The 27,468-nt window shown below is 38.2% G+C and overlaps 1 protein-coding gene across 29 annotated transcripts in view; it reads right to left on the reverse strand.

The window, feature by feature from the left end:
• RIMS2 (regulating synaptic membrane exocytosis 2) overlaps positions 1-27,468 on the reverse strand; it is a gene marked incomplete at its 5' end in the record, with an annotated part of 516,464 nt that overhangs the window by 44,151 nt on the left and 444,845 nt on the right. For 8 of the 29 annotated variants that reach the window (XM_082015619.1, XM_082015622.1, XM_082015606.1 and 5 more), the window contains one exon: positions 12,187-12,428. The exons of the other annotated variants lie outside the window; for them this stretch is intronic. In XM_082015619.1, coding sequence (XP_081871745.1) covers positions 12,187-12,428 — 242 coding nt within the window. The remainder of the gene's footprint in view (positions 1-12,186; positions 12,429-27,468) is intronic. 29 annotated transcript variants of the gene reach the window in all.

The following is a 27,468-nucleotide window of genomic DNA, read 5'->3' on the forward strand; positions in this document are numbered from 1 at the left end:
TCTTGCAGCCTGACCTCTAATGGGTAGCTGTTGCTGGCACCTGGCTTCTGTCAGTATGTTAACAGAAAACAAGGAGTCTTAGCGTGAGCACTAGCTGAGAAGTGATGCTTTTAAAGGTAACTCCTGTGGCAGTATGGTCTTCAGCCACTGTGTGGCTGATCAAACAGCACAGTGAACAGCTCTCTATGTATTTTACCTATTTACCTGGGAGTGATTTTGCACACTTCCTTGCATTTCTGTCCTTTTACTGATGAAGACATGACTTTGGCTATTGATAAGATGGTGAAGTTAAACCAGAAAGCACAGTAACAGCAACAGTGAGAAAGCTGAAGGGTTTCTGTAGTTCTCATCCTTTAGTAGTCCTAGCAAAGAAAGAGAGCTGAAGCAGAAACCAAGATTGCTTTTGTGTGAAAAGTGGATTCACATGTCTTCCCTCCCTTTATGAGAGCCGGTATCCCTCAAATGTACCACTTACTTCAGTGGAACTACTCATACGCTTAATAGCAAACACATGTAGTCAGCTAATTTCCAACATTCATAAATAATATTCAACCTCAAAAATAAAATGAGAATGTCTTTACAACAGGCAAATAATAAAAAAGATTGCCTAAACATTTTTCTTCCTCTAAGTTACACATATTCATGTAAAACAATTTCATCTGCATCCTCTGGATGGGAGCTCACTTTTCAGTCAAGTAATGCAACTCATAGTGTACAGAGATCATGAACTAAAACAAATTTTCAGTTGCCTACAAACTTCACCAAGAAACCAGCAGAAATGCTTGCTCTGCAGATATGCCCAAGAACAACAGGGAGCTTGGTATTACTTGTGAAATAAACAGGACATATCTAAGTGAGAAAGAAGGACGTAACAAGAAAACATAGCTGGTAGCAGGGAGAGGAGTTTCTTTGCCCTATTCAAGAAATTTCACATTTTCATAGAATATAGAATCATAGAATAGTTGGGTTGGATGGGTCCTTGAAAGGTTGTCCAGTCCAACCCCCCTGCAATGAGCAGGGACATCTTCAACTAGAGCAGGTTGCTCAGAGCCCCGTCCAACCTGACCTGCAATGTTTCCAGGGATGGGGCATCTACCACCTCTCTAGGCAACCTGTGCCAGTATTTCACTACCCTTACTGTCAAAAATTTCTTCCTTATATTTCGTCTAAATCTGCCCTCTTTTAGTTTGAAACCATTAGCCCTTGTCCTACCACAACAGGCCCTGCTAAAAAGTCTGTCCACAGCTTTCTTATAGCCCCCCTTCATGTACTGGAAGACCGCAAGAAGGTCTCCTGGGAGCCTTCTCTTCTCCAGGCTGAACAAACCCAACTTTCAGACTTTATGCACAGGAGAGGTGCTCCATCCCTCTGATCATTTTTGTGGCCCTCCTCTGGACCTGCTCCAACAGGTCCATGTCTTTCCTGTGCTGAGGGCTCCAGAGCTGGATGCAGGACTCCAGGTGGGGTCTCACCAGAGCAGAGTAGAGGGGCAGAATCCCCTCCCTCAACCTCCTGGCCACGCTGCTTTGGATGCAGCCCAGGATACAGTTGGTCTTCTGTGCTGCGAGTGCACATTGCCGGCTCATGTCCAGCTTTTCATCCACCAGTACCTCCAAGTCCTTCTTGGCAGGGCTGCTCTTGATCCCTTCATCCCCCAGCCTGTACTGATACCTGGTCGGGTTGTCCTGACCCATGTGCAGGACCCTGCACTTGGCCTTGTTGAACCAAATGAGGCTCACACGGGCCCATTCCTCGAGCTTGGAGGATGCCATCTTGTCCCTCAGGCATGTCAGCTGCACCACTCAGCTTGGTGTCATCTGCAAACTTGCTGAGGGTGCACTCGGTCCCACCATCTATGTCACTGATGAAGATATTAAAGAGTACTGGTCCCAATACGGACCCCTGAAGGACACCACTCATCACCCATCTCCATCTGGACATTGAGCCGTTGACCACCAGAGCCCTCTGGATGTGACCATTCAACCAATTCCTAACCTTGGAGCCATTCCTCAGTTGTAAACTGCTAAAACATAAAAAAAATCTAGCAAAAATATACAGTTCAGCAGTGCAGTCCTTGAACTAGGTTCTGAATTTTCTGCTGAATTTAGATGCACTTCTGATGTCTTCAAAACCCTCACTATCTATTGCCAAAGCATTGCATAATTGCTAAGTATAAAGATGTGTTTTACAAATTGGGAAAAAAAAAAATTAACCTTGAGTTGTTCAATAGGATAGTTAAGAAGCACAAACACCCAGAAGGACAGAAAAAATAATGTCACAAATTCTTTTTTGTTGTGTTGCTAAAGCAATGGAATAGGTACTTTACAGGTTTTAGGCTTATATTCTGTCTCTCCATTGACTTCTGCTGGTCTCAGGTAACTTCTCTGTTCCTCTCATCCTCCCCCATGTTTGTCTTATTTCTCTATACAGACTGCAAAGGTCAGATATGAATAAAAAATGGTTTAAAATGGATACAAGTGGCTAAAATGCATAGGAATTTGGCATCTCATTCCAAAGAAATAAACCTGAAAAATCCTGCTCATAGCCCCAGTGGTGCCTAAGTTCCCCAAAATCAGCCTTTTTATCCTAATTTACCTCTAATTTTGATTCCCTGCATGTTGAGAAGCTACTGACTCTTGCCAACATGGAGGTGGCAGGGACCTATCCCACATCTGCATTCAGAAAACGCAGGTCCTGCATATTATGCCTCAGGGACAACTCCAGTAAGATTTACAAACTGCAAATACAGGAGTCTGCTCAAGAAATGTAGTTTTGGGCACTGTTTCCTTTTATTACATCTCTACAGAAGCGGAAGCGAAATCTCAGTTTTATATTGCCGCCAAGAGGATGCATCCATGATGCAGAGAGATCTGGGTTCAGAGCCCCCACCCTGCTGCAGAAGACTAAAACATTTCCCACTTTCTTGGAGAGTACCTGGCACACACCATCTGATACACGCCTGACCTGCACTATTTTGCATACTGACATTTTTGCTAGCACCCAAAAAAATAAAAAAGGAAGATCCAGTAGGCCAATTAAAGCATTGATAAGAGAGCCGTGACTGTAGGCTAATGGTTGGGGTAATTTGTTTGTGAGTAGAGGGTTCAGCTCCCTGATCCAATGGTTGCATATATGTTTTCTGTGAATCATCACTGGTACCTTAGCTGATTTTAAATTACACTGTTAATATAATTTCTCCTGTAAGAGTTTTCTGTTAGTGGCACATATAAGTTTTGAGTGATAGCATCATGCACATTTCTTCCATGGAAGACAAAGCCAATCTAAATGGTCTGGAAATGCCTAGGAGGCATAACCCAGTTCATTACGAGGTACATCAGCACAAAGAGTCCAGAAGCACGAATTGCCCACACAACTGTATTCTCATTATCTGCATGACTTCCCATGAGCTGTAAATCTTGTGCAGTGTTTAAAAGCAGAAGTACTATAACATTTACCTCCCCATTTTATCCTATGGAGAGCACATATTAGTCTTATTTATGATATAGGCATATGACAGCCAGCTGAAATGGGCAATATGAGAGTGCAGTAAAACTGAACTTTCTTAATACTGTAACATCCATATAAGTTGCACACCGGTTGAAGCCAGAGAACTGTTCTGAATGAGTCTGCAAAGTATGCCTCTAATACCACCTTTACTTTTAAGGCTATTTTAATGATTTTTACTTTCAGGTAATTATTCTATAAATTACCTTCTATCCTTAGAAAAAAAAATCATTTATCAAAAGCATATTAATAGTATTGCTGATTGCATGGGTAGTGTTAAAGACATAAATTCAATATCGAGATATGACTTGCTGAAGGACCTTTAACATTTTATTCCATTTAACTCCAAGGAAGGAAATACTGTATTATTATGAAATGTTAAATTAAAAAAAGATGCAGCCCTAATGAATCTGTAAATATAAATGCACTATTTATTTATTTTTGGTGCTAAAACCACACTTCTGATAACTGTCCAAGAGCAAAGTACAACAGTTCTTCCTGTTGGCCTTTGGAGATCTGAAGCAAATCTCCCTTCATGGCACATTGTTATTTAGTGAAGGTGGTTCATAGAGCAATGTGTAGATGAGTATTATCCTTCTGGAAGAGCAGAAACAGTAGTCATTGGAGGTGGCTTTGTAAAAAATTGACAATACTAGAAAAATTATTTCGACTGGAAGCAAATAAAACTGAATTTTCTTCCCTATAGTATAAACTACAGAGATACACAGAACTGTAACTACAGGGAAGTACCGTAGACATTTCAAACAAACTGGAAACTGAATAATTGCCAGAGGAAAAGTATGAAATTGCCTTATAAAGTTCTTTTTTTCACTCTCATGTTTCAGTAGGATGAAGTCAGAGCCCTTTTTCACGGAATATCCAACAAGAAATTCACATACATTATATCACTTGTTAACTAAGGGATTATAAAATCCCAAAAGGAGTTTTCAAACTGAAACTTTCTTAAGGAAAGCCTAAATTACTCTGTTGAATAGCGCTCACATAGCCTAAAAAAGAAATGCTCTCCAGATTGAATTAATTCAGGAAGGACTGTGATGGCTTTTCCTTATGTAACACCACAAAGAACAAATCTTGTTTACTGTGAAACAGAAATAAAACAGCTTTAAAGTTTTTTGATCAGATGTATATTTTTTTTAGCAGGGATCTTATGAGAGTTTTTCTGCTGTGAATAAGAAAAGATAGCTTAGCAATATTCTTACCAAGAAAGATCAAAAGATCACTCTACATTTCTCTCTCTATTTTTACCTCTAATTATGGAAAGAAAAAAAATCTTGTGGAAGGTCAAGCTAAATGTTCTGATCTCACTTATAACTTTCTCTGTTTTTTCCCTTATTAATGAGATCAAGTGGTAATATAAGTATGCTGCTTTTTAAGGAAAGAGTTGGCAACACAGAAAATAGTTTTTGGAAATGTAAGTAGAGATTTTTAATCATATAGGTGCCTACAACCAGGGGATTTAGTCTTACTTGTACCACAGTCAGCTGGAAATCTCACAGGTGTATATCTCACTGAGTTGGTAACTGCGTATTACAGAGAGCGAGTTCCATGAGTAATTTGTGACTGGCCAGTACTGCTCAGTTGGTATACATGATCTGCACATTTTGTCCCAAAATTAAGCCTTTTATTCTTACTTCCTAGTCTCATTACAGGACTTTCTTCTCATCCACCTGCAATTTCTGCTTATATATGGTATAAGGTGTCTCCCACACTTTGTGTGTGAGGCGTATCTTCCAGAGCTCCTCCGGATCTCTATAAGATAACAGGTAGCACTGCCTGGAGTTTGGTTCTGACACCTCAGTGATACAGTTCTTTTCACTGCATCCACTTCTCACAGAAGCTTTATGAAAATAGAAGGACTCAAATATATACCTACCTCCTCTACAGAAAATCTGTTGAGGAGAGTTGCATAAATTTTGTACTGCCTTATCTTCTTTCATAGTCTTTTCTTACATGTGGAAGAAAACAATTTAAAAACAGAAATCTACCACCTTAGTAAAATATAGTTAAAAATGTGTGTAGTCAAGGCTTTTCAATTTGCTATTAGAATCTATTTATTTATTAGCGTACTCTCCAGAGTTTATTTAGTAAAATCTGATTAATGGTCTTGGTAATGTATTTATTATAACGGTACTTTCTTTTTGGTAAAGGATTCAGGTCACGATTCTCAACTAATCAGTAGGACAAATTGGCCTTAATCTCTTGTCAACTGCTAATCCTATATTTCTATCAATGTAATATGGGTTTATTCTGAAACTAAATCAGATTACACATCAAGAATACTGATACAAGTATAATACTACACATTAAAGCAATTTATTAACATTAGCAATCTGTCTCTGGAATAGGAGAGGAAATAAAACTCTGAACAAATGGTTTGCTTCAAATCACCTGAATTATATATGTGATTTTAAAAAGATTAAAATACATGGCCAGATTAAAAGTAGTGAATGATAATTTCAGTCGCCATTTTGGCCACATAAATTAATTCTAGAGACAGAAAATAATAATGTATATTATGAAAATGAATACGCTTTTAGTTCAGTAGGTGGTTTGTTTACCATATTCTATCTCATTTTAGACAAAAGGCAATCAGTGTTTCTCCTTTAGTTACCACTGTTGGGAGTGATTAATCATCTTCTTTTTAATAGGAAATATACGTACTCTGTGTGTGGTAGAAGACTGCTTTTTATATAAATCCAAACTTTGAACTGAGAAATGTGAAATTCCATGCAAGACGAAGAGAAATGTTCCCAACAGATTCCCTTCAGTTATTCCAGTAATTGAGGAAAATGCTTTACAGGCTACATTGTTGATTCATGACAGACATAACTGAGACTATTCCGCTTATGAATATAGCACTTTAGACCGTAGTTTCAATACCCTACAAACCACATAGAATCCAAGATTCGGCTTTTAACACACGCACAGAGAAAATAAAATCCCTCTCAAGCTTTTTGCTCTGACAGACCTACTTCTCTTATATTTCTTCTAAGAAAAGATGTAGTCATAAAATATCAACATTTCAGAATACTTTAACCTTGTTTCACTGGGCCTACCCTTTGGACACCTCCAGAATTTGTTAAAATCAAAGTGTCTCTTTTTGATGAATGCTGTTTAATTCTCTCAAGGGCAATCATAATTTTATTTGTACTGAATCAGTGGATTTTTGCTTTTTTTTCTACAATGAAATATAACTTCAAGAATATAATGCCATAGTTTAACCCCACCAAAATTATAAAGGATATTAAGAGAGCACAGAAGACCATGACACACTGTCCCAAAACTTTACTTTTACAGCCCTATAACTTCATGCCACGTGTGGCATCTTGCTGAAGTTTGCCTTCCTGCTAAAGGAGGGACAGCCTTTACCTTGGTCATTAAAAAAAAAAAAGCTTTTTGATTCTAATGAGATTTTAATAGGTTTTAATATTTGTCTATGTCTTGGTTGACCTTGCATAGTTTTCCAATGCTTTCCTACAGCTTTTATCTTGGGAGAATGCACCTATTAGGAAGAGTAATTAGCTTACATGGAGCAACATGTCGCCACAGAGAAACTGTAGTTCCGGCAGCGTCAGGTGACCCCCAGGTTTTAGGTTTTAGGTTTATGTCTGCAGGGCCCTCCAGACTGACACTCTGCAGAGACAATCAAGGGCAATTTGTTTCTATTCAAAAACATGGTTACACCTCTCTGCAGGCATTACTGCACTGGACACTCTGAAGTCACGCTGTTATATGCTTCTTGTCATCTATTTTAATAGTTGCCATCTATTGTGACCATATACCCAAAGATGTCATGGGACTCGGTCTCTGAGAGTGTGCTAGACTCTGTACGTGTGACTGAATGTACGTATACACAGGAAATGGTTTAGTATATATGATCCATGGTGTGGTCCAGATTCTAAAAAAAGTCTTGAAAACATAAATTAAACTACTTCGGCTTTTGGGTATAATCAGCCTACAAACACAATAGGTCTTGGCTAACTAAAGAAAAGACAAAATATTTTCACAGCTAAAGGAGAAGTACCAGCTAAGTAACGGAAGTCAAGACACCCAGGTATCCACCTGCCAGAGACAGTGCATGTAAGTTGAAAGAGAGCTAAGATTGTCTAATCAGAAGAGGGCAAAGACTTCACTCATGAATGAAATATAACTGAGAGTTACAGGTCTGCATCTGTATGGAAGGCAGATCTTCAGATCCCTCAGGGCTGCCCAGAAGGAAAAAGATTTTATTCCAGATACAAATAGCTAAGTAAACACTGTTAAGATGCTGCTTGGGATTTGCATTTTGTATTTTATTTTCCTCTGCAAAGAAAGCCAGCTTTTCCACTGGAAAGAATGCCTGTGGAATCAGGACCTGAAGGTTCTGAACTCTTTCTAACCTGGCGAATGTTAGCTTCTAGGAATGATTGCTTGACTCAAGTGTAGGGAGTATTCCATGGCTACTTTTTGTAGCACTGAAAAGGCACAGGAACAAGAACTAAATTAAATTCTGATTTACCTTTGCCATTCTACTCTATAGTATCTTGTCTTTTACTAAAATCTTATCTTAAGTAAAAGTTACTGTAAGTAAAATTACTTTTGTGTCATCCAACGATTAGCTTGATTCCAAGGTTAAAGAAATTGCAGGAATTCCCAGGCTCTTTTTTTTTAATTGCTTTGAAATGAATCAAATCAGTTCAGAAAATACTGATCCTGTATAATTTCACACTTAAAATTTTCATTAAATCAAATAATAGGAAAGAAATATCACAGCAGTGACACACATTGTTAAAAGGAGTATGAACTTTTAAAAAATAAATTACAACTCTCCTTTAAGCCCAAATGGAAACCAAAGAATGAGTCTCATTCATGTTTTCTGTATTCTCATGATCTTAACACTTGCATTTTTTCTGCTCTTTCTTTTGCCATAACCATAGAGATCCACAGAGTGCAACTTAAGACCTTTTCTTGTAATGAATATGAGAGCGTACATGGATTGTCTTGCTATGATAATCTGAAAAGATCAGCTCCTATTGCCTATGTTAATGAAGTCAGATCTTTTCAACTTCTTGAATTATTATTTTACTGTCATAAATGACCCTTGCTGGGCTTGGTCAGCAGAGTTACTGGATTAGCAATTTTCTAGGCATTTAAGACTTTGTATGTCTGAGGAGAAAAGAGCATTGCTTATTCAGGCTTATGTCATATTTCAGATGTATTCAGTTCTCTCTCTGGAGTACTTCCAACACAGAATATACACCAGCCATAGTTGAATGAAACCCAAATACTATTGTTAGGTTGTTGTTGTTGATTATATTATTATTATTACTACTACTACCACCACCCCTACAACAATTACTCCTTTTACTCCCACTTATAACAACAAATCAACATACCCTTTACCTGTAAAACCTCAAACAACTGTTCCCACCTGAATGCACTAAAAGAACTACACAACAGAATAGAAAATACTTTGTTATATATGTGTCAATTTTTAACACTATGCCAAGTAACAAGAAATAATATCAAATTAATTTGAAAAGACAGTAAAAATGGACCTTTTAATGCATTTATTGTGAATCTGATTCACAGTCCTGAAAGCAGTTATGATGACCTACTTTCAAAAAAACTTCTGGCATAGATTTAGTTACAGAATATGAATGAAGAAAACCTCTGAAATACAATTATGGTTTACAAAACACTTGGAAAAAGTTTCAGAAATACTGATAGGCATTCCTTCACTGAATTCCACATGAGCACACAGTTTATAAAAGCCGAGTTGCTATAAATATGATCACAAGTTTATACAGAAGTAGTATTGTTTTCTCATTATATCGGTATGCTTTTTCAAGCCTCATACGTAAGGAGATACTTGGCTGATAAATTGAATAACATAATTTCTTCAGAAACTACCTAAGAACGCTTTATACTTTGACCAGTTTCTATGCAGTACTAATGCCTTGCCACCTGAGTATCCCCTGTCTCTCAGTTCCACAAAACTGTACTCACAGGACATCTACAGCACATTAGTGTTTTGATCCCAGGTCTTGTATCAATGCTTATACCAATACACGAGTCCTTGTGCAGGCACTTACCCATCTGAAAACAGGAACATGATGAGATAAACCAGGGAAATTTATAAATTCATTAAATACATTAGCTGCAAGTTTTAAACCTCTGGAATTCGTGTACAATATTGGTGTCCAATGATGTGCCGATGGATGATTGAGACGTGCAAAACACTGCTTCATGATGTGCCCTCACTCACCCAACAGGTCATCACCTTGTGTCACTGGAGACACAGGACCATACACATACTTCATCCAGGGGCTGACATGTTGGCCGCAGGCTTGTGGCCACCATACAACCAGCATGCTTGCATGACCCAACTGTTTAATTTATGTGCGTGCCTGTCCCACTAGATGCAGCCACGTGTGGCCACCAGACAAGACCCCTCAGGACTTCTGTCAAATAGGGCAGCAGGAGCTGGTGTGCAGTAACAGCCCTACAAAACCACCCATATCCAACCAATAGACGAGGAGCCTTTTCAGAAGAGGGCAGCAGGAGGTGCCAGGCACAGGCCAGCCCTGAGCACAGATCTCTCCCAGGGAGCAGCCGAGGGAGAAGAGCTGTGCAGGCTCCGCTGCTCTCTGCTGCTCCTCTAAGAGCACCGAAATACAGCTCCTTATTCAAGAGTTTTTCAAGAACACCTCATTCCCAGTCAATGAGTTAAGAGACCTGGAGTGCTTTTGAGAGAGTTACATTTCACATTCATCCCTGACTTGAGCATTTAATCAGTTGTTGGGCAACTGATTGGGTAAAACAGAGAAAAACTTCAGGTTAAAAGTCCCAAATAGTTACGGCAGCGTGGTATTTTAATCAAATCTAGGCAAGCCACACAATACAGGTTCTCTCTAGTGCTGAGACATACTTGAAGAGCATACAAAGAGCTGACATACTTCATTTAATATCTGTTATTAAGAGAGAAGAGATTAGGACAGAACTAGTAATGTAGTGCATTGTATTTGTCTTGATATCCAAATACATGAACACAGTTACATACTATCACATGAATAAAATTTAGATTTCTAGCCGAGCAAGTAGTTTTCCTTGCCTGACCAGACACTTCCCAGATCTATATATGTAACATATATAGACAGATGTATACAGATACATAACAGATGTATGAAAAAACTTTATCTTTTGCCTCACATTCATTTGAACCCAGAGAAAATAGAAATGTATATGAAACACTCATTTCCATAACCCTGAAATGCACTGGTAAAACATGAGACTGCTGCAAAAACTTGCCTACCGATGGAGTCATCAGTGTCTGCATGAAATTCAGAGCTTTCACTATATACGTTCTTTGCCCTCTTCTTCATTTCCTCCTGTTTCATACCACATTCAGCAAGAGGCACACACCTTGCTCTCTTTCTGTATTCCTTCTTCTGCACTGTTACCCCTCTTGCTTACCCTTCTTTTCCCCTCTCTTTTACTTCTACTCTTTCCAGGTACTTTAACTCCCTTTCCTACAAGAGTCTACTTAAAATATTTACTACAATTTCTGACATTGCAAATCATCATTTTACTCCATTTACTGGTACATTAAAACTCCTCTTATCACTTTAGTTTCACTATATAAACCGCAAGTTTTCTAGAGAACCGAAAAATCTCTTATCAATGTTTGAATGGTGGTTAACACAATGGAGACCTTCAGATGGGATCACACACAGCTGAACATTAAACTTATGTTGAACCATATGACAACGTTACAACATTTTTGCTTAAACACTGGACATACAATATGTCTTATGTATGTACCTTAAAATACATAAATATATATATGTGCATAACTATATAAATTGCTTAAATACTTTTTTATATATATATGTCATTTAAATACAAGTAATTTTTTCCCACGTAAAATACACTTGTCCTATACAACTTCCTTAATTGACAATGAGAGCTTTTCAGAGTGCATTATATGGATTTTCCCCAAAATAGGTGGAATAGAAAAAAATGCGTAAGATTTTAAACGCTTTAGATGTCAAAGCAGAAAAACTCCATTTTTCCTAGGTAGAATATTTCAGTATTATATTTTAACTGAAATAAACAGAAATGAGGAAAATTTATACTGATGGTGAATATGCTTGTAGGCTGAAAAGAAGTGAATTAAAAAGCAATAAAACAGTTGTACTAAAGTACTAAAATACAATATATCACTTTTTTTAGGAAAATAATTTCAAAATAAGATTTCATGTTCAAATGTGAAAAAAAACCCATATTGAAATACACAAACACTATTCATCACAAAAGCAAAGGAATTTTGCAACATTTCGGCAACCCTTCACAAACTGCCAGTAGGGATTCCCCCCAAACAGAAGTACAGCAGCTTCTGTGGGCTCCTGAGAAGCAAGGAATTAGTGCATTAAGTAGGTTCCAGCAAGAAGAAAATAAAAGCCTCAGTCCAACCTGAAAAGGATCTTTGCTAAAAAAGAAAAAAAGAATCGTTTAGTAAAGTGTCCAGAGAAAAAAGATGTTCGAACATTTTCTTCATTCCCTAGAATATTGTTGATTAGGCAACTTCAACAGGATATCCAACTGATTAAACCACAATACATATACATTATGTACATTTCAATGATAATTTAAGAGGGGAAAAAAAAATCCAGTTCCTACCAGTTTGGCTGAGTTGTGATGTGCTACGGCTTTTTCGCGAGAGACCCACGATGGCGACCATCTTTGCACCGATGCTGGAGCGTCGCTTCTTGCCGCCACCGCCAACAGTGCCCACTGCTGTGTCCGACTGGCTGCCATCGTTTTTCTCCAGTGTATACATGTCCCCGCTGATGCTGGTGCTCTTAGTCATGTTCTTTCCTGAGGCGCCCATCTGTCTGCTTTGCATTTTGGATGTAAAGACACTGTCAGCCAGTGGATGGATAAACAGTGCAGACAAAGAAGAGTAAAAAGGGGAAGACAAAAAGGACAGGTTTCAGATGGAAGGTTTTGGGAGACTGGAGGGTAAAAGCAGCTAATTCACACAGGTAGGGTTTGGTTTTTGAGAGGTAGAAAGGAACAACTTCAATTCTAGGTTCCTGTTTGGTGTCCTGTAAGCATACTTGACTCATTAAAATACTTTTTAAAATAACAAGCTCTTATTTACTGATTGTCTTAAAAGACATTACCAGAAAAAGCATATCAAAGAATTCATACATCAGTATATCATATATACCTTTTTGCTTGGGAAATTTAAGTTCTGCAGTCAGTGCTCTGCCCCTCTTGTTACATATATACACACACAAATAATCTATATTCTTTTGGGAAACAGGTACTTGATTCATCATTGAGTGGAATGAGAGGATATTGGTCTGAAGCCTAGCTTTGGTTTCTTAACATTCAGACATCTCAAAGATGTTTTCAGTCGTCTGTTTTAGTTCAGTCATCCTATGGGTTTGATGAAATTACACAGTAATGGACAGCTAAGTTTTTTTGCTCCCTCTCTTCAGCAACAAATACAAGTATTATATATGTATTTCATACAACGCTTGGCCGCTATGTGACTTAGATCATCCTTACTGATAAATGAAATTTAATTCTAATACACCTTTTGTACTCATTTATACGCTGTTTCTACATGCTTTATTGTGGATGCATCTAAGTTATCTGTTGCAGCATGCCACAACGTGCCCCAGGGGGTCCTGATCTCCCGGGGGTTCAGGCTAAGGGACCTTTCCCTAGACAGAAATGACAATCTACAGCGATGACAGCAGTACCTATCCAAATTTTGCCCTGACATCTAACTGGTAGGTGTCTGGACAAACATCCAGACCTGGAAACTCTGGAGCACATATAGGCCTGAAAATACATAGAGAATATTTCTATTTCAGTGAAGTTTTTGCACAGAACTTAGACTCACATTATTCTGTTCAGTATAGTGCATCTAACTAAAAAGTGCCCAGGAGATACACTATTAGACAATCCACAAAACAGTGGAATATTTCTGGAAACCAGGGGAAATTATTCATTTGTGTGTAAATCACCAGTATGTAAAGGCTGAACGCCTGCCTGCTGATGGGAAGTAGTGAATGAATTCCTTGTTTTGCTCTGCTTGCGTGCTTTTGCTTTACCTGTTAAACTGTTTTTATCTCAACCCACAAATTTTCTCACTTTTACTCTTCCGATTCTCTCCCTCGTCCTGCCAGGAGGGAGTGAGCAAGCGGCTGCGTGGTGTTTAGTTGCCAACACACACAAAACTTATCTATGGAGTTAAGGCAGTGCCCTCAAAAGCCAAGGGATCGCTGGGTCTCTTCTCATTGATTCAAGGGGAAATGGGATGAGGCACAAGATTTGGAACAATGCTGCAACTATTTAAAGTATTTGAGAGGTACCCATAAAGTGCTTTGCTGTTTAGTTGACAGCTGCATGTGCATGAAGGCATAAAACACTTGGAGTTAAGCCACAACACAGAGGAAAACATAAAAGCTATTTTATAGAAGAAGTAGACCTCTACCACGAAGTCAACAAATACTGGGTGTGCTTCTGAAGGAAGTTATAAGGGAAAATATGAATGAGAGTTTGGATCGAGAGAGGGAGAGGCACAAAACAAAGCTGAGAGAGAGCTGTCGTGGCCTTGCCTGGACAGACAATTACAAAATACTGGAACACAGTTATAACCTGAACATTTTTTTCTTCTCCTTTTTTAACTCTCTGTTTTTATATATTAGTACACATTGACTCACATTGGTACATTTAACACTAAGCAAAGAGTGGGATAGTATGTGGGTAAAGATGTCAGGGAACGAAAAAAAAAAGTGGATCTGTATTTCTGGGACTTTTTATCACTATGATAACTTACTTGTCAGATGATAACATTACATGCTGTATTTTCTTTCAGTCTAACACCTTTCAGGATTGATTCACAGAAACGAGATGCCACAGAAACTGGTTCTCCGTTTCAACACTATCTTGCATATACGAAACACTAGAGAGACCTAGGAAGAACAGTGTTGGGAAGAGCTAATATCTTCAACTTTATCTTATGCAAAATTTTTCTAAGAATTAGAAAATTAGAGCCCCTTAGCCAGTAATGCTACTTTTAACCCAAGTTTTCTAAGGAAATATGAATAATGTGACTGTGTTGTGTCAGGTCTCTCTCTTTCAATATTTTAAAAAATGAGTTCAAATTTGACACAGGAGTAGAAAACTACAGCTATTTAGTTTCTAAAACTGTTTTGAAAACAGATCCTTGGAGCGAGATCTTATGGATTCCCCTTTGGGGAAAGACTGTAGTGTAAGTCATTACTGAATCTCTGTTGTTTCATAAAGGAGCTCATTTGCACAGAACACACTGATAGGGGAAGTAACATTTTTACTGCTTGCAGAACAGCCTATTCCAATGATCCATTTTTCAAGAATGATATCCAGAAAATTAGTGGGTTCCTGTCATATTTACTAATAGGAAATAATAATTATGGCATTGCTTTATAGGTGATATTAACATTTAGGAAAGGTCTTACGTCATAGCAGTAAAAACAGAAATATTCTGTTTTCTCATAAAGCTTACACTGAGGAGAATGTTCCCATTTCCTGACTCTAATGTGCCTGTGAGATGCTTCATGTGTCATTTTCCAAGATATATAATTCTATTTAAGTGCAATGGATTACAATAATTACCCTTACTAAAGAAATCAATGTGCTTAGAAAGGTTGGCATGCAAACAGAGTTGTTCTAATTTCACTAAGCAGTTAACTATGAAAGTACTATGCATTACAAACATTTGCTCCTTGGCTGCTGTCTAAAGGCTTCTGTATCGCAAGATGAGCTTTGCTGTGTATACCTGCCAACAATGAGGTAGACTTCATTCAGCCACATTCTTTTGACCAACCGAGAAAAGTAGGAAAGAGAATTCAAGAAAGGAAAAAGGGATTTAGATGTGTGTGGATATACCAAATATTAGTACAAATGGCTAATATTGCAAGTCCATTCACAAAACTATTTTTTTTTTCAGTAGAGTTCTAAAAACATCTTTCTTTAATGAAAGGGTTGCTGTTGTTTTTTTTCCTCTGTAAAAACAGCAGAGAAGACATCTTTGTTATGCTCCCAAATGACAAATAGCTCCTGGAGAAAGCCATGATATAGCAGTGGCTTTGATTTTTCTCAATTCCTCTCTCACAAAAAACTCCTTTTTTTTGTACTAGGAGAGTTCTGAGTGGCTTATAGTACTTCATAGTAAAACTGCAGTGGTCATGAGCAAGCCAAGTCTTTCATCAACACCTCAAACCGTTTCTGTCCATCTAAACCCTAACTTACAAATTATTCTTGGTAGATGCTTGGTATCCTCACCAGTGAAGCTATCTTTCTACCCCAATTGCCTTTCGATAGTGCCAGAAATGGATTATTCCCCAAAAGTACAGTCTTGTATGTCAGGTTTAGTTCCTTCCTGAATTAACAGAAATATAAGATGGTTTAGAGCAAAAGAGGAAATCTTACAATCTTTTCTCTTAACAGGAGACAGAAGTTACTTACATATGAAGTTTTCTTTACATGTATATATACACAAACATAATAATACAGACACACATTTAGTTAAATATGTACAACAATATTTTAAAACTGACATGATAAAAGTAATTTATGAGATTATATGAGCCATAGAATGATAGATATGGGAATATATATAGGAATATATATGGAATAGATAGATATAGGAATAGATATGTACTAAAACCAGGGTTCTCAAGGTGCCTTGCAAGATATTAATCTTAAAAATATCCTCTGCAAAGAGAATATGCAGCCAGATGGGGGAAAAAAACCCAAAATTAAAGAAAAGAATTAAGTATGCTAGTCCCAATCACATGGTCATAACGGCATAATAATCACCCTTATTAGAATCAAATCAAGAACAAAATCATCACGCAACCCCAGCTGCACGGCCGCCCACAGCGTACAGCAATAGCAGAGTGAAGGTGACAGCCAGGCCACTGGCTTTGGCTCATGGGGACCAACCAGTCAACGAGAGCACAGCGATGGGCAAAGCTCATGGCAATGTTGTTTCCTGAATTACACCTAAATTCAGGAAACTGCCTGAGAACACTGAGAACTGCAGACAGGTCTCTGTTTGTAAGTAGGCTAGAAACTCCAGTTAGATGCTTCAATTTTCCAGTGAACAGAGAAAAAGGAAAGATTTCTCTACTCTGCCTTCAACTCTGATCACTCTCTTTTCTAGTTCTCAGTTGTGAGAAGTATCTTCACACACCCTTCCTAAAATACAGTATCCCTCTGTAGTCTCTTCACAAACAAGGAGAGGGAATACTCAAATGCATGTTAAATTACTAGTAACAGCTAAGTGTAAAACAAATCCTAAAAGCTGATCTAGAAAACAGTCTACTTAAAGCAAACTCAAACCAGGTGTTAAGCATATTTATATTTTCCCCAGTGATAATTATTCCAGATAGTCAGGATCAAGTTGGGCATGACAGTTTCCTATGTATTTTATAGGTCGTTTTCTTAACTTCAACTGTTTGTGGCCACCTACGCTATGGATAATTTTTAGAAGAATACCTTCTCAAAGCTAAAGTAGAAAGGTCTTCAAAACAAACAAGAGAAAAATAAGACATTAGAAAAGAAATTAGAGTAAGGTATCTACAAATATTTGTAATTTAAAGCCAACAGTGGAGTATGACAACCCTAAGCACCAGATACTATTCTTAAAAATACAGCATGCTAGCCAACGAAGGGGAGTCAGACTGACAGATACCTATGACAGGACATTTAATATGGTCCTTATTGTCACCAAAGACTGTGCCACACCTGCAGTAGTTAATAAAATGGCTCAGGCCTGTTCTCTGACCTTGATAGCCTGCATACACACAGCTAGCTTACATCCTGCCCAAAGGCACGCTGCCTAGAGAAAACAGACCCTGACCCATGCTATCTCCAGAACTGTGCCTGCGCTGAATCAGGGGCACCTTATTGGTGTGTCCAGCAGAATGCTATGGTAAGGAGGACACAGACTCTTTAAACAATGTGGATGATCACGGGATAGCTCTCAGGACTATGTCCTGGCCCTGTCAAGTTAACTGGTATAGACATAGCCTTAAATTCCTTGATGATACTACAGATCTCAGACTGTTTTCAAGCTTTTTTTTTTTTTCCTGAAAAATAGTAAGCAAGTACAAAATTGCTATTCATACATAGCCTTCTGAAAAATGCAATGTTGTTTCTGGATTTCTTAAGGGCATTGATCTTCATGATGTCTTTGCAGAGACCCACTTATTTTCATAACAAGGAATGCAATTATTCTCTGGAGTAAAATTTGCTGTCAAGGTTTTCCATACTTCTAGTATAGCAGATAATCAGAAACTACCTTATTTTTCTCCCCAGTTTGTCAAAATCTGTGCTGAATTACAGAAAGATTAGAAAACACTGGCACAGAAACTCTCCCAAGATACAATGCCTAAGACTGGCTACTTGGCAAACAATCCCTTCTGGAGTAGACACATAGCCAGAGGGGAACACCATGAAGTGCCTAAGGAGGCAGAGAAGTAGGTCTCACAAGATCTTTACTTCAGGCTTGGTATCTCCTGCTTTAGACAGACCAATTCCTTGATATCTGAGCAAGAAAGGAAACAACTGTTTGTGAGGTTTGGGTTAAGAGAGGGAAGATTTCACAGTGCAAAAGGATCCTGCCCTAAAGGCAGAGAAATTGTTTTGAAGCCACTGCTTACTATACAGCAGTATAGGTGGGAACTCTTGTACCAGGTAAGGTGGAATGCACTGTGAGCAAATGCTCTAGATCCTAGATAAACAGGTTCTGCATTAAAACTTGGTTTACTCAGCATACGAAGAAAAAAAGTCAGAAACTTCATCCAACCTCTCCCGATTTCTGATTGACTTTGCTTTAAAGGTGTTTAATGAGCTTACAGAAAATACTAATTTTAGAACTAATTGGTAATATTGTTGGCTGCTGATACATTTTCCATGAAGCAGTTGCAGACACAATGAATCCTCATTGTTTCATATGTACCAGATGGAAAGTCTCGCCCTGTCTCCGTAGTTAAAAACCTGCAGTATTTGGTGGCACCGTTTGAACCAGCTGCAGAGTTGGACGGCATCTCACTAGTTGGTCAAATTCTTGCTCACAGAAACAGAATCTTTTTCTAGAAACTGGCTGATTAGTATCGTAAGTGCCAAATTTCCTCAGGAACCTTTTGTTTAGGCCAAAAAACAAAATAAAACATAAAATAAAAAAAGCCACTGACACATGGAAGTCCTTATACTTTATCATGCCTGTTGAGATTTACAATATGTGGCAAACCAACCAGAACAGGGATGGAGGAAGTAAAGACAATGACTCTCCTGAAAGCTGTTACTGCTATAAAAAGCAATTATGAAGTCCCACAGGTTAAAGAACCTCATGAAGATTTTTGCAGGCATCCTATATTGTTACACAGGGCAGTACTGCCCATTCTTTTTTTACATTGAGGAATCCAACAAGCAGCAACAAGAAAGTCTAAACTAGGAAAATACACTGACTTAGCCTTTCTCCATAGTCAAGAAATACAAATGACAAACAGGCCCAAACCCTAATCCTAGGACACCACCGTCGTTCAAAAAACACATATCACATCCTTTCAGACATCCTCTGACACCATCTCATTTTTCTCTCCTTGACTTATCAAAATGACAATCAGACTCTTGCAAGGTGAACATCTCTCTTTCCCTGCATCTTATTTGTTAAATAATATCACAGTCCCTCTACTAGCTCAAAGTAAGTCCCAGCACCAGGAACCTCAGTTCTATAGCTTAGCTAGTGACTTGCTGAACTGAACTGAACATTTCCCATAACCCATAACTGCTACCCAGCATCTTCTCCTGTGTCTTCCTCTCCCTGCTCTTCCTTCCGTTATCTTCCGCACTAACACACCGACAAGATAGATGTTTTGTGTTGGTAAAAGCAGAAAAGCTTCCTCTTCCCTCTTCACTAACCTGGTAAGTTGACATCACATCAGCAGGAATTCTGCAGGAGTAAAGTACTGCTTATGTTATATAAACTTGGCCCTGAACCGTAACAGCCCGTGGCAGAAAGCAGCACAGGGAGCAGTACAGAATCCTTACACTCAGTGACTCTGTAATCACTACCAAATTACAAAGAATATCATATATTCTTACAAAGAATAAATGAAAATGCTATTCTATCTGTTTCTAAGTACAACTGATAGACTAAAATTATTATGACAATCTTTTTTTTTTTTTCATTTACCAACAAATACACTTTACTAAAACCAACATCATGAAGCACAGGCATTTTTTCCAATCTACAATATTCTTAATATTTTGAAATGTGAAGGAGGAGATATCAATATATCCATTGCACTGTACATAGTTTGTGGGATTTTTGAGGATTTTGTTTTTATTTTTGCAGTAGTCTTTAAAACAAAATTGGAAATGAAAATATATAATCTTGTTACTTTGTCAAAATTGTATGTATCGGAGAATCAGATTTACGCTTATGTCGTTTGGCAGATCTTGCAGGTTTCTTTTCTTCCCAATGCAAAGTCAATACTACTATGTTCCTGTCATTTAGCCTAGTTGTCTGGTAATGATCCCTAACAAAAATAAAACACCTGCAATAGTAAAAAGTCACTTTGCCAAGTGTAGAGTACAGCCGTGTGCTGTGATGTCCTAGGGAAAGGATTTTAACAATTTTTTTTCAATTGTTGTAATAGATGTTTTCTAATACACATCTCTTGTGAGACTGGAAGACCCAGTGAAGACTTTGTTTATAGATTTTTACAAGCAGGAGAGGAATTGTAATGCCACTCTTAGATCTCTTAACTCACTTGGAGAGGCTCTCATTTCATTAATTTGCTGAAGAAATTTAACAAAAACAGCATTATGGGGACAGCTGTGATGTAGGAAATAACATTTCCATGGGAACAATGCTTCCAGCCAATGCATGTACTCATCTGCCAACTCACATCAGAGAGAGAAATTGCAGGTTCAAAATTATAATGACTTTATCTCCTGAGATTCACTTGGTCAAAAATTATCCTATTAACTCATTTGTGATATAAATCTCTAATAGCTACTGGACAGACTTTATTATTAGTTTTATTTTATTGAAATTATAACAAGAAAGTTGGTGGGAAACAATAAGCAGTGATTATAATGTATTTTGTTATGTATATTACTATTCAAAGAAAACTTCTGTGGCCATCTCAAAATAAAACAACATTTTTCTATGAAGTATCTGTTTCAAAGGTCTCTTTCATTACAAATCAGAAATACCTCACCTGTTACAGTACATAGGTTGACTTGAACTGGATCTTCCCTGCTCTGCTAGATACCAAGCTCTGCACACTGCTTTATTATTATAAATTAATAGATGTACAGCTTTTTCCATACCCTGCCTAACAAGTTGTTTTTTTAATAGGAACAAATTTCAAAATCATTTAGGGTCAGGCCATTGGATTACTTACCAAACATTGCCACAATAAATGAGCGATGCAGAAAAAACACTGTAACAGATAACTGTTTCCAAACACTCGCAGTTGAATTTTTCACAGAGCTTCACAGATTTTTGATAAAAGTTCTCACCATCTCTGAGAGAATAATTGGGCAGTTGTATATAAAAATACAATTTATAACATTTTTAAATTTTATAGTAACTTTTTAATTTGAATTAGATTAATGTTATAACAAAATTATTATATTTGTATTAATCTACTGTCCATAAACTTTCAAGTTTTCCTTTACAAAGTTATGGAAAAGCTTTATTACCCTGCTAACAGTAGTGAATCTTTGCAGAAAACCCTTCCTTTGATACAGTGAACTAAATCAGTCATTTACTATCTGTGAATTCAAAAGAACGCTAGCGAGAAAACTAGCTGAGGTCTAAAAGTCTTGCATTAGTCAGCTGTCACATTAGTTCAATATTCATTTGTAAATCCAAGCAGTCCATATGAGCTCTGAAGGCTTGGCAACAGAGTAATTACATTCCAAATAAAGACAGTCAGTTTTGAATAACATCCAAAATATTTGAGTTTAGAAAGCATCTTTAACCCAGCCTGGCAAAGAAGCAGCTGCGTTCATTTGTAAAAGCAGGTTAACAACAAGCTTTCCAAATTAGAACTGACAGTAGGCAACCTGATTTAGTTGAGTGTCTCTTACAGAAATGCACCATGCATGTACATAATCTGAAAGTTAAATGTTATGTGCCTGTTGAAACACACTGTTGAATTACAGTCATCCAACAAAGACAGAAGAGAGGGGTCATTCTGTTTCCTATATTATTACTGCTAAGTCACCTGCTATACTGCAGGCTTGCTCAGTGCTGCCCAGCTTTGTTCCTTGAAGGGCTGAAGAGAGCTCGATGAAATGAAAAGCAAGCAGTGAATAGATAAACCAGACTTTAAATCCACTATGTCTCCCAGATGTAAAACCACCAGAGAAATAATATAAAATCAAGTCGGGGAAGTGAGAAAAATTTCAGACTTGAAGGCAGAAATTCTCAAAAATATATAGAGATAAGAGACATCACGTGTTGCCTCAGGGTAAGAGGAACCAGGATTTATCATCTGTACTTGCTAAACTGAAAGTAGCTAGAAGGAAGATTTTCTTATTTAGAAATCACATTGACAGCTAGAAAACTTTGAAAGATAGACATGCAGGAACTGGATAGGATGCGCTACTGAGATTATATTAAGGGAAAAATCCCATAAAACACAGGGACGCCCTGAAAGGGCTTTATTTAAATAAAGTGCTGTAGTCAATATGGATTTCACTGTAGCATCTATACTTCACTCATGAAAGACTGGAGTGCTTAGATGAGTACTGTACAGTGTGGGTATGCTCACGCTCCTTGTACTGTTCATGTGAATGTGTGTGGCAGTGGGCTTCTGAAGAATAACGCAACTCTGATGTTTCCTTCATTCCTTGTAAATTCAGGTTGCTTGAGGACTCCTAAGGATCAGGGCTGTAACGGGCGCTGCTAACATCTCACAAACCCACAGCATCTCTTTGAATTGATCTGCTGCGACTGAGAGCTAAATGGACACAAGAAAGAGATCTGAAGCCATAGTTACCTCAATCAAAGAGGACATGTGGGACATCATGATCTCAAAGAAGTCACTTTGGGCCTCGGGGGGAAATTAGAAAAGCATACAGAAAACTTAAGACCATCATAAAAAGAAAATGTTGTGAAGAAACTTGGCTTATATCTTTTTGAACACAAGTCTGCAAACTTTGTTCTTCTGACTAGGGGAGGACAGATCTATGACCAAAACTCCCTGCTGAGGCAATGTGCGTGTTTCACACCATGCATGTTTGGAGCAAAGGCTCCTCTCGTTTACCTTGGGCCTTCATAAGAATTGGGCTCACGTTATGGCTACAATCTGGGAAGCGCCGGGTTCACAGTGATATTTGTAGGGAAATATATAGGCTTATTTCCTACTAGAGGCCACCTGCTGATACATGTCCCAGCTCGTTTAGGTAGCACCTTATGAACTTTATAGTCTCAGTATGACCATCATGCAGGTACAGTGATAGTACTGAACCAAAATGTTCAGATGCTTTGTCAAATAATGTTAAAAACAGACAGATGAGCGATGCCAAACCACTGGAGTATCACCTAACCATAGGTATTAAGTAATCAACAGTAAGATGAGCACTGGGCCCTTGATCCTTAGTTAAAATAATCATACTTGCCAGATGGCTCTGGCAATGACTTCAAAGGCACTGGCACAAAACCAGTAATTATGTTTCAGAAATACTTTTATGAAGTAACAAGAAGGAGTTTATGTTTGTTTCTTAGAAGGTTAAGTTATTTTAATGAAGTAGATTTAGAGGAATCAGAAAAGGAACTATATTATTTTTACAGAATATTTTAACTTTTCTATTAAAATAGTACTCAGGTAAAAATAGTGAAAGCATACAGCACTAAAATACTGAAAACACACAGAACCACAGAATCATAATAGCAAAGAAAGAAAAGTCTGATGGGCTTCAACATTCAGTTCCTTGTTTTTATAAGTTTCTACCCCACAGTTAGTTGTTGCTATTGCTATTCTTGTCGTGCTCAATCCTGTACAAATAGAGATAAAAAAGCCTGTCTATTGAAGAACTTATGAGTCAATCTAGTTTTAAATATCTTCAGAAAATTAGTTTTTTTAACATTTAAAAGTGCAAAAACTAATTTCAACATTTATATTTCCTTCAAATCCTCATTTTAATTTTTCCCTTCATCCCTATTTACCTGCATGTCTCCAGAGCTTTCCATCAGCACTTTTTTTTTTTTTTAAAAAAACTACTGATATATTGGTTTTAAAGAACCTTTATTAACAGGAGTACATCAGTGCTTTCTGGATCACAGGTCAGAGCTGACTCAATAGAGGTTGAAGTACAGGCTGCATTTCATGGAGGGGGAAGTAGTCTCAATGATATTGTGTTGCTGTCAAAGAAAAAATGTCCGCATTCCCTGCTGGGCACCATATATCAAAGCCGCAGGCTGGTTCAAATGAGGTATTTTCACTGTTCACTGTATTAATAATGTGTACTTCCAAATTCATTACTTTATTATTTGCCAGTGGATCAAAATAAATTTACTAGCTGTAACGGAGTCTATACATCTTTTGTACTTACTCCAAAGTAACAAGAAAAAATAGGTCTCCAAGGGTTTGATAGAAGGTGATGAATAACATAGAAACATGTGACTTTGCTAGATTTCTTAAATGATTTGTATTCTACTCCAAGTACAGATTTCAGAACAAATATGAATTAATATAATTTCTTTTGAACCATTGATATTTTAGATCCTTTTCTATAGCATTTTTTCAGAAGTCTCAGATAATTTTCTTGTTTGTCATCTGTGAAAATGTAAAGAAACAAATGGCCAAATTATTGACTGTGTGCGTTGCTACAGACCCAGTTGCTATATGAATTTACAGCTTTTAAGTATTTACCTCAATGTGGAATGCTGAAGTTAAAAAACATCAAAAACTAGTAGTTTTTGCTTTAAATGGGGCAAGAATTTGTTGTGAACTGCCAACAAATGCTATGCAGCCCATTATTAATAATAAAATCTTACTGATAAAAGAGTTTATTTTAGGTTCTTTGACTTCAGAGTCACAGACTAGCAATACATAAGCATCTCTCTGCTTAACTAGTCAGAAATTAAATTGCTGGTTTTTGTTCAAGGACTCAGTCCATCATGCCTGCCCCAGCTGCCTGAATAATGAAACGTTTTGCAGTTGAAAAGAGCTGGTGAACATCATATTGCAACCTGCTGTTCTTATCCCAGTAACAGCAAGGTCAATTTGTTTTGATGTTAAAAAGTTTTTTACACCAACGTCTTGGGTTGAGAGATGCAGGAAACTGCATGCTGACATGTTTTCCTTGAAAAATGACATTAATATTGACATAGGGCAAGTCCTGCCTGACCAACCTAGTGGCCTTCTATGATGGAGTGACCACATCAGTGGGGAATAGCTACCAATGTCATCTATCTGGACTTCTGTAAGGCCTTTGACACGGTCCCCCAGAACATCCTTCTCTCTAAATTGGAGAGGTATGGATTTGATAGGTGGACTGTTGGGTGGATGAGGAATTGGTTGGATGGTCACTTCCAGATAGCAGTGGTCAATGGCTCAATGTCCAGATGGAGATTGGTGATGAGCGGTGTCGCTCAGGGGTCCATATTGGGACCAGTACTCTTTAATATCTTCATCAGTGACATAGACAGTGGGATCAAGTGCACCCTCAGCAAGTTTGCAGATAACACCAAGCTGAGTGGTGCAGCTGACACACCTGACAGGATGCCACCCAAAGGGACCTGGACAAGCTTGAGAAATGGGACCATGTCAACCTCATGAGGTTCAGCATGGCCAAGTGCAGAGTCCTGTGCCTGGGTTGGAGCAACCTGATGAGGTATCAGTATCAATACAGGCTGGGGACTGACAGGATTGAGAGCAGCTCTGCCAAGAAGGACTTGGGGGTACTGGTGGATGGAAAGCTGGACATGACCCAGCAACGTGCGCTCACAGCCCAGAATGCCAGCCATATCCTGGGCTGCATCAAAAAAAGCATGGCCAGCAGGTCAAGGGAGGGGATTCTGCCCCTCTGCTCTGCTCTGGTGAGACCTCAGCTGGAGTCCTGCATCCAACTCTGGAGCTCTTAGCACAGGAAAGACAAGGAGGACCACAGAAATGCTCAGAGGGATGGAACAGCTCTCCTAGGAGCACAGGCTGAGAGAGTTGGGGTTGTTCAGCCTGGAGAAGAGAAGGCTCCAGGGAGACCTTCTTGCAGCCTTCCACTACTTAAAGGGGGCTTATAAGAAAGATGGGGACAGACTTTTTAGCAGGGCCTGTTGCGATAGGACAACGGGTAATAGTTTTAAACTAAAAGAGGGCAGACTTAGATTAGATCTAAGGAACAAATTTTTGACAATGAGGGTAGTGAAACCCTGGCACAGGTTGCCCAGAGAGGTGGTAGATGCCCCATCCCTGGAAACATTCCAGTTCAGGTTGGACATGGCTCTGAGCAACCTGATCTAGTTGAAGATGTCCCTGCTCATTGCAGGTAGTTTGGACTAGATGACCTTAAAAGGTCCCTTCCAACCCAAAGATTCTATGATTCTATGATAGCTGTACCCAAGTTCTTCCTCCCCCCATGGCAGAAATTATGCTGGATGAACCTTACCTACATACACATATATATATATAGTTAGGCCTCTTGGGAGCACAGACAGCCTATACTGTAATTTTGCTAAAGGACCCATCAAGCAGTGGAGAAAGAGTCTTAGGCTACAGTGGGGAAAGGTTACAGCTTTCCCCTACAAACATACGCCCTGTTTGGCTAGAAAGGTTAGGCATATTAACTTCTTTCATCCAGTAGTGCAGTTGGAGCAATCACTATAATCGTTCTGAGATAGCTTTAAGAAACACAAACATGTGCATTGAAAATGGATTCTTGATGCTTGTTATCCTTTGCACCGTTTTTGATACTTTTACCAGAATATAGGTTTTCAAAAAATGTTACTGGCTTCCACACCTGTGAAGGAGCTTGCACGGACTGAATTGACATGCTTTTTCATCCAGCTTTGCAAAACACTGCATTTAACTGATAATAGCTGCAATCACAGTGAAAGGCTCACAAAAACTGGAATACTAGGATTGCAATATAATGAAAAACTAAGGAACAAATACTCATTAGGAATGTTTTAAAACCTACAAATGAAATGCTTTGAAGATTTGACTGAATGACACAAAAAAGAACTCGAAAGTGAATTTGAAATCAAACTTTATACCCCACAAGGGAAAGGGCATAGAGAGCATGAAGAACCATTAGGAAGAGCAAAAGTTTTGTATGTGAACAAATCAATTACTTAAAAGTACATCCTGCACTCTGTTTCTTGTATCTTCAAGTGCCTCCACAAAATTACATCCCAGCTGACTTTTTCTACTACAAACGCTCCTTCCTTGGTTGTGTCATCTTCCTATTTAATCAGCTCTATTTCTTCTACTGTCCTTTAGTGTTCACTTCTTTTTTTTTTCACACGGGGTGTTACTGATTTCTTCCAATACATTGCAAAACACGTGACCTATTCTTATATGCTGCCTCTGCATTCTCCTCTTCATACATTTCTCTCCCCTTGCCTCTGTCATGGATGCAGAAATTTCTCACTGGATCTCTTCCTGAACTGTTTGATTTGCCTAAGTGATCGTATGCTATCTTCTCATTTCCTTTTGCCCATGTCTCTTTCCTTCTTCTTACCTCTAGCCACGTGGTCTTTCCCCAAATCATAGAAACATGCTTTGGCATATCCCTTTAGAAAGTAATACAGAACCTCTAGTCTTGCTCTCATCAGTCCTGTCACGACAGCCACATATCCGTTCTCTTCTTCATCTCTGAATTAATTGTACAAATTGTTTTAGGTAAATCTCTTGAGGCCTTGTTTTCCAATTA

This window comes from Phaethon aethereus (genome assembly GCF_964289735.1).
Source record: "Phaethon aethereus genome assembly, chromosome: 2".
Lineage (NCBI taxonomy): Eukaryota > Metazoa > Chordata > Aves > Phaethontiformes > Phaethontidae > Phaethon > Phaethon aethereus.